We start from the raw sequence: 10671 nt of genomic DNA, 5'->3' as shown, positions 1-10671 counted from the left end.
AAAAAAAAAAAGTAAGATAAGCTGTAAAATGATTAATAATGATGATATACATGTGCGTTCCAGCATGGACGAAGGAGCTGATATGCATAGTCTTCTCATGACCGACAACAACACCTTACTTATGGGCGGATTACAAAACTATGCGGTTGAGGTTGACTTGAATACTGTTCAAGAAACTCAAAAGGTGAGACATCCACAGCTATTGAAGCATGCAGCACACAAACACGTGACATAATGCACCTTTATAAGAAAAACAAAAGCAGGCGATTAATTGTTTTCTTTTATGTGTATTTCACAGTTCACTGTTGAGGTACCCGGAATGGCAATAATGCGCCAAACCAGTCGTTTCTTCTTCTGTGGGCACACTTCTGGCAAGGTCAGGTGGACTTGATTTAAATCAGTCTGTGAAAGATGTTTTTCCTTTCTGAACACAAAACTCTCACCTTCACCATCCTTTAAAAACAGATAACTCTTCGAGACTTGCGTAGCTTCAAGATGGAGCACGAGTTTGATGCGTTCTCTGGCAGCCTCTCAGACTTCGACGTTCATGGAAACCTTCTGGCTGCGTGCGGGTTCTCCAGCCGAGGAATGAATGGGCTGGCGTGCGACCGTTTCCTCATGGTGTACGACCTCCGCATGATGCGAGCTGTAACGCCGCTTCAGGTGCACGTGGACCCTCTCTTTCTGCGCTTCATCCCTACCTACACGTCACGCCTGGCGATCATCTCACAAACAGGTATTAACCGAGGATTGTGTGGTCAACTTCATGCTCTGTAGTAGGTGTATTTGTAGAGTTAAACTTATTTATCTTGGAGAGTTTGGTGAATAAATGGGATATATGCTTTTTGTTACAACAATAAAATGTGTATGTAAGCATCACACTTAAGTCTCTACAGTGGAAGTGCTTCCTGAATGAAACATTTGCACCAGAGTCACTCAGGTATTTAAATACAAATGTTTTCCTAATACAAGCACATGTAGTTTTGACTTAATGTCCCACCTCCTCTTTCTTCAGGTCAGTGCCAGTTCTGCGAGCCCACCGGTCTCGCTAACTTGGCGGACGTTTTTCACGTCAACACCGTGGGCCAGTTGCTCATGAGTTTTGACGTATCATCGAGCAAACAAGCCTTGGCCTTCGGGGACTCCGGGGGATGTGTGCACCTTTGGTCAGACGCTCCGGAGGTTTCGTTTAACGACTACTCCCGGGAGACAGAGTTTGCCCTGCCTTGCCTTGTGGACACTCTGCCTCAGCTGGACTGGAACCACGACCTGCTGCCCATCTCGCTTATCCCCATGCCGCTGACCAGCACAGAGCCACTGCTCTCAGACTGGCCTACTGCTCTGGCTACACCCAGCCCCAGGTAACACAGTCACAAGTGCGTTACAATAACTGATTCTGAAGTATTGTCTGTGTATCCTGTGATGATATAGTGTATTCCTCTGCGCTGTAGAGCTTCATTATTGTCCAAAATCTATTAGAATCACACCAGTGAGCCACACTGTTACTGTACTGGTTGACATGTTCCTTCATCAATCGCGCTGTAGTTTATTTTGAGTGAACTTTACACTGCTAGCAAAACTCACCAAGCACCAAGTCCTTTGCTGATAATAGTTCCCAACAGATACATTATTAATCCTGTAGGGGTAATATTTTCTACATCAGAGTGTTCTGCTGTTTTAGGAAGTGATTCAGCCTTTGTTAAAAATGAAACTATATCTGTGACCACTGGTCAAAATACTGGGAACCAAAGGGCTTTGGGGCTGAGTGCCACAGAAACGACAGGGAAGTAGGGAATTATTGAGACAGACCGACGCATTGTTGGTATTTGTCTTTTCGTGGGATTTGCTGACTAGCAGAAATATAGAATATCTCACCAACTTCATCTTTTAACTGGTGTTGCAACTTTACATAATGAAAACAAAACATCCAGCTCACATGCATGATCTCACCTTATTATTTATGAGCTTATGATTTCATCATGTGGAACTTTATTCATTTCTCTTTTTCTGCAGCCACGGTTGGCTAACTCTGCTGAAGTGATGTCATTGTTTTTGCTTGTCACTTTATCAGTGATTCATGGAGTAATTTGAATGGCCATCACATTTTACACCAACTAATGATTAGTTCGTTAGATAAAACTAAAAGATTAGATCAAAAGTAATTTAATTGCAAATTTGGCCCTTATTTGAATGTAAGCTGCTGGTCCTAACAAAGCAGAATTTAACCTTGTTTGAAAAGTGTCTCATTACTCAGTGGGGAAAAAGGAAGCACACTCTCCAGCCAGGGAGATTGATTAGCATGTAACAGCACCATTAGTTTATGCTTAAACATTACAGCTGTGTACTGAATGTGAACACCACAATGTGGCGATACAATACACATCACAATAAAGGAGTTATCGAACACTTCTTTCCAACAGACGAGCTCCTCCTGTGGACCCAGAAATCCTGCGCACAATGAAAACTGTCGGGTTCATTGGTTACGCAGCGAATCCTCGTACCCGCCCTCGGAACCAGGTATGTCAGAAACACACAGTGTAGATCTAATGAGACTTTACAACAGCCTTTTGTTGTTGTAAAAACACTAAATTGTCAAATACATGGGGCTGATTTCTACAAGGTGTATTTTGGTAACTGCCTTAGTATTGTGTCATTTCCACTACATGTTTTCTGTGCTCTGTCACATTTCAACAACCTAAAATAAATTTTCTGTGTTGCTTTCAGGTTCCATATAAAATTAAAGACGTGGAGCTGGATTATGATAATTACAACCAGGTCCCTGAATCACCAATTGGGCGAGACGAAGAGCCGCACCTCTACATGGTGCCCAAGAAGTACAGAAAGGTTGGACCATATTTCAGTATAGTTTTAAAAGAATCGTAAATGTTTTATCTTAGAATAATTTATTTGTTCTTGCTGTGTTTTCTTTTTTGCTGAAGTTTGTATCTTTTTGGTTAATCAGGTCACAATTAAATACTCAAAACTTGGACTAGAGGACTTTGACTTCAAACATTACAACAGAACCCTGTTTGCTGGCCTGGAGCCTCACATCCCCAATGCCTACTGTAACTGCATGATCCAGGTAAGAAACTAGGAAGGATTTTTAAAATTTGTTTTTAGTGAGATTACATTTTTGAGAGATTGTGTAAAAGAAAAGTTGTTTTATTTCCTGTTTTTGTGTTTGTGTGTAGGTCTTATATTTCTTGGAGCCAATCCGGTGTCTAGTGCAGAATCATTTGTGCCAGAAGGAGTTTTGTTTGGCCTGTGAGCTCGGCTTTCTCTTTCACATGTTGGATTTGTCTCGAGGAGATCCATGTCAGGTAATTTGTTACTGTTGAATAACAGTAGGTCGATCCTTGTGTCAGTGCAGAGGTGTTAAAATATCGACCGCATTGTCTCATTCCAACCTCTCCCATTTCCTGTTCTCAAAGGCCAGTAACTTCCTCCGAGCTTTTCGTACCATCCCCGAAGCCTCGGCGCTGGGTCTGATCCTTGCTGACTCGGACGAGCAAACGGGGAAGGCCAGACTCGGTCGCTTAATCCAAAGCTGGAACCGCTTCATCCTCACCCAGCTCCACCAGGAGACGCAGGAGCAGGAGGGCCCGCAGGCCTACAGGGGAGCCAGCAGCAGGTCAGGACATCCAGTGGGAATAGATGTTAGTGTGTCACTGTTAGCGTAGTGTCAAACCACTTGAAAATATGCACAATATGCACAATATGGATTTTTCTAATACATAATGGTATAATTTTCTCACTATGGCTGATATTTTATCTACCCCGATTAGGCAGATCTAATCACTAATTAGTTTGTGTTGTGTCGATACATTCGATACAGTTCTCTGGGTTCCTCTGGTGAGTCTGCCATCGGAAAACTGTTTGGCTGTGAGGTTGAGAACAGCAGCCTGTGTCGCTGTGGCAAGGAGACGGTCCGCTCCTCCCTCACGCTGCTCTTCACCATGCATTACCCTGAGCAGAACTCTCAAGGTGAGTTCATAGCACTGCTGTACATGGACAGCGTGGGCGTAGCTATCGTGTACCTCGAGCCTCAAAGTGTGTGGTTAATGGGGCGGATAAAAGTTCTGTATTTGCTGACAATATGTTGATTTCACTTTGTCTCGTCAGAAAAAACAGTAAAGGAATATGACTTTGCTGAGATCTTGAAGAAAAGCATCTGTCTGGAGCAGAGCACGCAGGCGTGGTGTGAAAACTGTGAGAAGTATCAACCCACAGTGAGTTCCCCTTCCCATTCACACGTATCAGCAGCTCATATTAACACATTAAACCCAGTTCAGGCCAAAGAGTCGCAACGAGACAAGTTGAAACTTGCAGCTACTTGTGCATTTAGTTCATTTGTAACTAAAATACTATAATGAGGGCAAAATATAAAATGAGGGCAGTGAATAGTGAGTAACTTGCTACAATTGCATTTTATTCATAGAACTATGAAAACATTCAATAAAATGAGAGGTGTACATTTTAAGGTTTCAAACAGATGAGTTGATCCTCTCTTTCCTCGTTCAAAACTTAAAACTCCACCAGCTGACAGGTTGTAACCGACTTGACCAGCTGACTTTACAGCGAGCCGATTGGCTGTTGAAACAGGTGACGTGCCTTACGTTATAAAACCAGCCACTGGAGACGAGCTGAGAAGACCTTTTCACACCACTGCAACATTTCCCTGCAACGTTCTAAAACTATTTTCGTCTTCGTCTATTTAGTCTTTTGTCTGAACTGGGCTTTACTTACGATATCTGTCGTCTGCATTATGAGAGTTGTTTTGTGCCACTGTAGGTTCAGACGCGCAACATTCGATGTCTACCAGATGTTCTGGTCATCAACTGTGAAGTGAACAGTGCTAAAGAGGCTGAATTCTGGAAGGTTCAGGCCGAGGTAAATGACACTTATTTGGTTTTATTTTCCATCCCGGCTGGTTTCAAATACATTTTAAAAAATTGATTAACCACTTGCCTGCTGTTAGTTACATGAATTATGTAATTGTCCTTTTGGTTTTCTTCACAGTACGCCTTCAATAAGGCCATGCAAAAAGAGGCGATGGAACCTGCAAAACCTAAAGAACCCCCTCCAATGCCCACCGAGTGGTGCTTGGAGTAAGAACCCTTTCTAATATCAAATATAGAGGGTTGCATCGTCAATTATTGCCATTATCGATTAATGTTTCTTTCATCTATTAATTAATTTATGAATTTTTAAGTCTAGAAAACATCAGAAAATGGCCACAATGTTTTCCCAGACAAATCTTTACATTTGGACAATATATATATTTGGCAAAAAAGTATTTAAACAATGAAAAGATAATACAATAATAGTCTATTGTTTCAGTTGAATGTGTCTCAACACCACTTGCAACTTCTCTTTAATTTTACCGTACATCCCTGTAGTGGGGAGGATGTATGCAGTATGGAGGGCTTGACCTTTGACACGCGGGCGGAGGACCTGCGACACGTCTGGATCCCTCTCACTCTCAAGATGTCCATCAGCAAAAGTCAGGGACTGGAGATAAGTGGCTGGCCTGAAGGAGAAGAGGTGAGGAAGATTTAACTCTGATTTCTGGATTAAAACACAGATTTTTGTTTTTTTCTCTGTGTTGTAAAGATTTAAATGCAACTAATGACCCGTTACATCGTCTCCAAACAGTTGAGTTCTGCTGAAGAGGCGGAGGGCGCTTCTCTCTATGACCTGGTGGTCACGGTGCCTCACGTCCTGGATGCTCGCACAGGTGGAAATCTGATTGCACACATCAAAGTGGGAGAGACCTACCATCAAAGAAAAGAAGTGAGTGAAACTTGATTTAAAAAAAAAAAAAAAAAACTGGTTGAGAGACGCTTGCTTCTGCAAAGTGAAAGCCAAATGTTCTTGATGTGGTATTCTTGGTCACTTCAGTTCTGTGTTTTGACTTTTAAAATTATGTTTGTTTCAGGGAGTCACACACCAGCAGTGGTACCTCTTCAATGATTTCTTAATTGAGCCAGTTGACAAGGTAAGTATTTGACCACTTCTAGTTTATTCTGATGAAATGTCATGTTCACAGTCGTGTTAAAAGTACTGTTTTTTTTTTTTTTTTGTTCAAGGCTGAAGCTGCTCAGTTTGATGTGAGCTGGAAAGTGCCAGCCATTCTGTATTATGCCAAGAGGAACTACCATACCAAATACGACCTCCGCAGTAAGTTTCAGTACATTAAATCTGGATATTTTACTTTCAGGTAAAGGGCATTCACGTACCAGCTCATGCTTTGCTGTTTCTTCTCAGTTAAAAATCCCATAGACGCTAGCGTGCTGCTGACAGAGGCCTCTCTGGCTCGGAAGCAGAGGAAGAGTCACGCCACTTTCATCCCCCTGATGGTCAGTGAGATGCCGCAGGCCGGTGACTTGGTGGGGCTAGATGCTGAGTTTGTCACACTCAACCAGGTGAGTCAGGATTATAATGCAGCTGTCTGTTTACCTCACTTTATCCCACAGTATGTTTGCATGCACTCATGTGAAACCAGTCACTCAGAGGTCAGAGTTTATCTCTAGGCCCGTATTTTGAAGGTTTGCTTACTTTAACTGTTTTAGAAAATGCAGCTTCCGGATATTCAGCATAAACCAACACATTTAGACTTCTTGAGGCTACTTTGTGTTACTATTAGTTGTAGTTTGACTTTTTTTAATATGAGGACACATCTGTCTGTGTAATGAGCTCTTCTTTCATTCGTCTACTCTGCTGTGACTGTTTACAGGTGTTGAGGAGTACTATTGCATATGTAAAAAGTTGTATCAGAGGGAGTTGCACAAAGTAATGTTGACCGGGGGAATAAGAATGCATGGAATGAAAATGATGTCTCTGATTCTGCTGCATTGATTCATTTTGTTTTTTGTTTTTAAACTATCCATTGTGAGTCTGACAATGCATATATATACAATACATATATACATTGCTAAATTGGTTGAGTACTCTTTGAAGTCTTTGGCATGCACACGTGTATCAGGTTACTTATTTACACGGCAGAGAAATCGGCACTCTTTAGGAAAAATATAGGCGGGGAAACCAGATTAGTCTAATCCCCTACCCTTATTACGGGAACCAGGTTTCTTGTTTACATGAAGCTTAAAACATTAGCTCCCTGGATGAATGGGACTGTCACATGATTAAAAGTGTGAATGAAGCTTCCATAAACATACACTTAGTCATAGAGGTCGTGTTATGCTCAAAACAAACGAGTTTGTACATTTTTACATGGTAGAATGTGATAAATTGAGCCTGTTAGGAGGTGAATCAGAGTGATTTCTTGAGCTCCGTGAGCTCCTACTAATATTGTATTTATTGTAAAGTTATCTTGCGATAATACGCTTTAATAAACCTGACTGTTTGCAGGAAGAGGCAGAACTTCGCAGCGACGGCACCAAGTCGACCATCAAGCCCAGTCAGATGTCTGTGGCCAGGATCACCTGTGTGAGGGGTCAGGGGGCCAACGAGGGGGTGCCCTTCATCGATGACTACATCTCTACTCAGGAGCAGGTGAGAGACAAACAACAAGATGGCCAAGCAAAAAACACATCATTAATTTGACTTTGAAAGCAAGTTTTGAATGCTGTGAGAACACGATACGCTTGACTAAACTATTATGCAGAGATTACACTTTTTCCCATCACTGCCTCTATCATGTTGCTTTTCATTGTCATTCAGTGTGTCCTTTTGTTAGTGTTCTTAATACATTCTTACAAATAGGAAAAAAAAGCCAACAATCTTTTACAAGTTCATCCAGTAACAAAATATTTGCCTGCAGTAAGTTCAAGAAATTCCAGTAAGTTCTGAATTTAGTAGCACGTTATTCGTGTGAGCAGAGATTGAACTCTGTTGTTTTTTATTTGTAGTTCAGTTACTATTATGATTCACAACATGTCACAGGAGTTTTTCCTAATCTTCTTATATTATGTTTCAATCATAATTGATCACTTGTCCCTTTGTCTAGTTTCTGTGTAGGTAGACTACTCTCTGCTGACTTGATAGAAAAGTCTTTATTCATTAGTTATTATTAGTTAAATATTAAAAGAGCGACAGTGCTTTCTTTAACTTCATCTTATGAATGTTTGTCGTTCTTTCAGGTCGTCGACTATCTGACTCAATATTCTGGCATCAAACCAGGAGACCTGGATGCAAAGATTTCTTCAAAGCATTTGACCACACTGAAGTCCACTTACCTGAAGCTGCGCTTCCTTATCGACACGGGAGTTCGCTTTGTTGGCCACGGTTTACAGAAGGACTTTCGGGTTATTAATTTGCTGGTATGTTATTTCCTAAAGTGAGATTTTTTTTTTTTTGTAGGTGGATGTTTTAGGTTTAAAGTTGACTGTGTAGTGCATGATAGTGCACAATTACAAGAACAGATTGTGTTTGTGAACAGTGTTGTTTCTCCTGTTTTTAAGGTTCTGAAAGACCAAGTCGTCGACACTGTCTACCTGTTTCATTTACCCCGCAAGAGGATGATTTCTCTGAGATTTCTCGCCTGGTACTTTCTAGGTAAGTTAAGACGTCTGGAATCAGTATCTGTCTATTAACAATGTGTGTGCTGTGTGTCATGTTAAAGGCGTGTCTTGTTCATCACCTCCGGCTGCAGTTCATTTAACACAGCAGAGCATTGAAGTGTCAGCTCAATGTTAATGGCCCACAACTTACTTTTCACTTTAACATCAGTGAATGAAACCCCACTGTACAATATCTGCTCAGCAACAAACACCAGACAGACGCAGTTTGTGATGGGGATGACACAAGAACCAATACTACAACGTAACAGTACCAGGGAATTCAATTCTTCCGGGCCTGACGAGTATGTACGCCTACAAGCAACCTTTTCCATTAATTATAGACTGTGGCAGCCTGCCGAACAACCGAAAATACTTTAACACTATTAACATTTATGTTTTGCACCGTTGCTTCAGGGGCCACTATTCTTTTTTTGTAGTGTTCACTTTTGAACATTACAGTGCAAAGGAGTGTATATTGAAGAACATGGGATTTATTGTTTTGTTTTTACCGTGGTATCATATTGGGTATGGACAATGGTGGAATTTTACTGGCATTAGTATCGACTTCTACATTTCAGGTATTGCGACATCCATAGTTTGTGACCGGCCGTTGAACATACTGAAGCATTTAGCAGTAAAGGAGCCAGATATTTTCCTCAGGAGTTTGTGAGTTTGAGAAAAAACAGAGCTAAAAGAGAGTAATTATTGGACTCCTCCCATTGGGCGATCAGGTTGCTTAAATATCTCTGTCGATAAATCAGAGAGTTCATTCTCAGTTCAAACTTCTTTTGATGTGGGTAGTTAGTTCAGGTCTGTCTACATTCTCAAATGTCTCCATGAATAATTTACATGTCTGTGTTTGTGCTTTGGCAGTAAAGCATTGAGGTGTTAATCCCTTTTAAAAGTCCAATACTCACATTGTAAACTGATCCTGATATGGTTGAAATGCTGCCACAGGAATCATTATGATTAGTCATTCCTGATTGTCGCCTTTTCTTTGTGTGGCTCCCAGACCTCAGCATCCAGGGGGAAACCCACGACAGCATAGAGGACGCCCGCACCGCTCTGCAACTGTACAGGAAGTACCTGGAGCTGAGTCGTGGAGGTGGGACAGACGAAGTGAGGAAGGTCCTGAAGGGACTCTACGAAAAAGGCCGCCAGATGGACTGGAAAGTCCCAGAATCGGACACAGGAGATGGTCAAGGTAGCCCAAAAAGTACGACATACGTTTGAATTAGGTGTAGGCTGATGGTAATGAAGTAACAATGGGTTTAGATGGGAGGGTTGATACAGAGTCAGCCTGAGTGGATTGAAAGCACTCTTCTTCCTTTAACAGGTGCTGCTGTGTTTCCCTCTGTGATGGGGCTGTGAGCCGCACTGTCACCTGTTCCCACCGAAGAGTTTTGACTGATGACTGATAGTTCAGTTAGTGTCATATTTTCTACTTATTTGCATTTATTTTTGCATTGTGTACAGTGTTTATGATGGTCTTTGTTGCCTGTAGAGCACACATGCTCAAAAAAAGCCGTTTTAATCATGTCATTGTACTTTTCATCAAGGAAAGGAAATAAATTTGTATTTTATGATTTTAGGGCCTTTTTAATAAAAAAAAAAACGAGCAGCGTGTTATTTGGTGCATGTAAATAAACATATCATGAGCACCAGAAGATGTATCGTGTTTGCTACCAGGAAGTGGGGAATATATTTTACATTAATACATAATAGCTTCCCAGGTTTTTGTGAAGTTTGTAGTGTTATGCTTGCTTGGTTTCAAATGTGCCTGTTCATTTTCATGACAGGTTTGATAACATTTGCTTGAAGATTGGGGCCGTTCCCAAGTGGTCTAAACTCTCCATTAGCAATTCAAACATTTTTGCATGGATTAGAAATTTGAAAAATGAAAATGAAATAAAAACAAGGACAAAGTCACTGTTATACAAATGGTTTACAATCGTATGTTCCAACGTATTCACCTGTAATATAAACAAACATGAAGCCAGCAGCGGCGCCGTACATTGTCATATTACAGATAAACAGTTGATTAAAATATGTTTCTGAAAAGATTTTATGCAAGAAGTAGTCAACGCAGTAACAGAATCTTGGATCAAGATTTGATCAACTCTAGTTTGATCTGAGTTTGGTGTGTTGA

The 10671-nt window shown here is 41.1% G+C and overlaps 1 protein-coding gene across 2 annotated transcripts in view; it reads left to right on the top strand.

Annotated features, from left to right (window-relative positions):
• Positions 1 to 10137, top strand: part of pan2 (poly(A) specific ribonuclease subunit PAN2) — an 11853-nt gene extending 1716 nt beyond the window's left edge. The window contains exons 4-26 of one of the 2 annotated variants that reach the window (XM_035657206.1): positions 64 to 184; positions 299 to 376; positions 466 to 736; positions 1016 to 1361; positions 2421 to 2517; positions 2725 to 2844; positions 2963 to 3082; positions 3192 to 3320; positions 3432 to 3631; positions 3836 to 3984; positions 4123 to 4229; positions 4792 to 4890; positions 5020 to 5108; positions 5400 to 5544; positions 5656 to 5793; positions 5939 to 5998; positions 6090 to 6180; positions 6268 to 6425; positions 7372 to 7515; positions 8103 to 8282; positions 8424 to 8517; positions 9535 to 9726; positions 9859 to 10137. In XM_035657206.1, coding sequence (XP_035513099.1) covers positions 64 to 184; positions 299 to 376; positions 466 to 736; positions 1016 to 1361; positions 2421 to 2517; positions 2725 to 2844; positions 2963 to 3082; positions 3192 to 3320; positions 3432 to 3631; positions 3836 to 3984; positions 4123 to 4229; positions 4792 to 4890; positions 5020 to 5108; positions 5400 to 5544; positions 5656 to 5793; positions 5939 to 5998; positions 6090 to 6180; positions 6268 to 6425; positions 7372 to 7515; positions 8103 to 8282; positions 8424 to 8517; positions 9535 to 9726; positions 9859 to 9893 — 3163 coding nt within the window. In that variant the 3' untranslated portion in view covers positions 9894 to 10137. Of the gene's footprint in view, positions 1 to 63; positions 185 to 298; positions 377 to 465; positions 737 to 1015; positions 1362 to 2420; positions 2518 to 2724; positions 2845 to 2962; positions 3083 to 3191; positions 3321 to 3431; positions 3632 to 3835; positions 3985 to 4122; positions 4230 to 4791; positions 4891 to 5019; positions 5109 to 5399; positions 5545 to 5655; positions 5794 to 5938; positions 5999 to 6089; positions 6181 to 6267; positions 6426 to 7371; positions 7516 to 8102; positions 8283 to 8423; positions 8518 to 9534; positions 9739 to 9858 lie in introns of both variants that reach the window. The other variant, XM_035657205.1, reaches the window with a different exon arrangement.
• The last annotated feature ends 534 nt before the right edge of the window (positions 10138 to 10671 follow it).

Source organism: Morone saxatilis, unplaced genomic scaffold (genome assembly GCF_004916995.1).
Source record: "Morone saxatilis isolate NCDOM2014 unplaced genomic scaffold, NCSU_SB_2.0 Contig15, whole genome shotgun sequence".
Classification (NCBI taxonomy): Eukaryota; Metazoa; Chordata; class Actinopteri; family Moronidae; genus Morone; species Morone saxatilis.
This window is presented reverse-complemented; position numbering and strand designations above follow the sequence as displayed.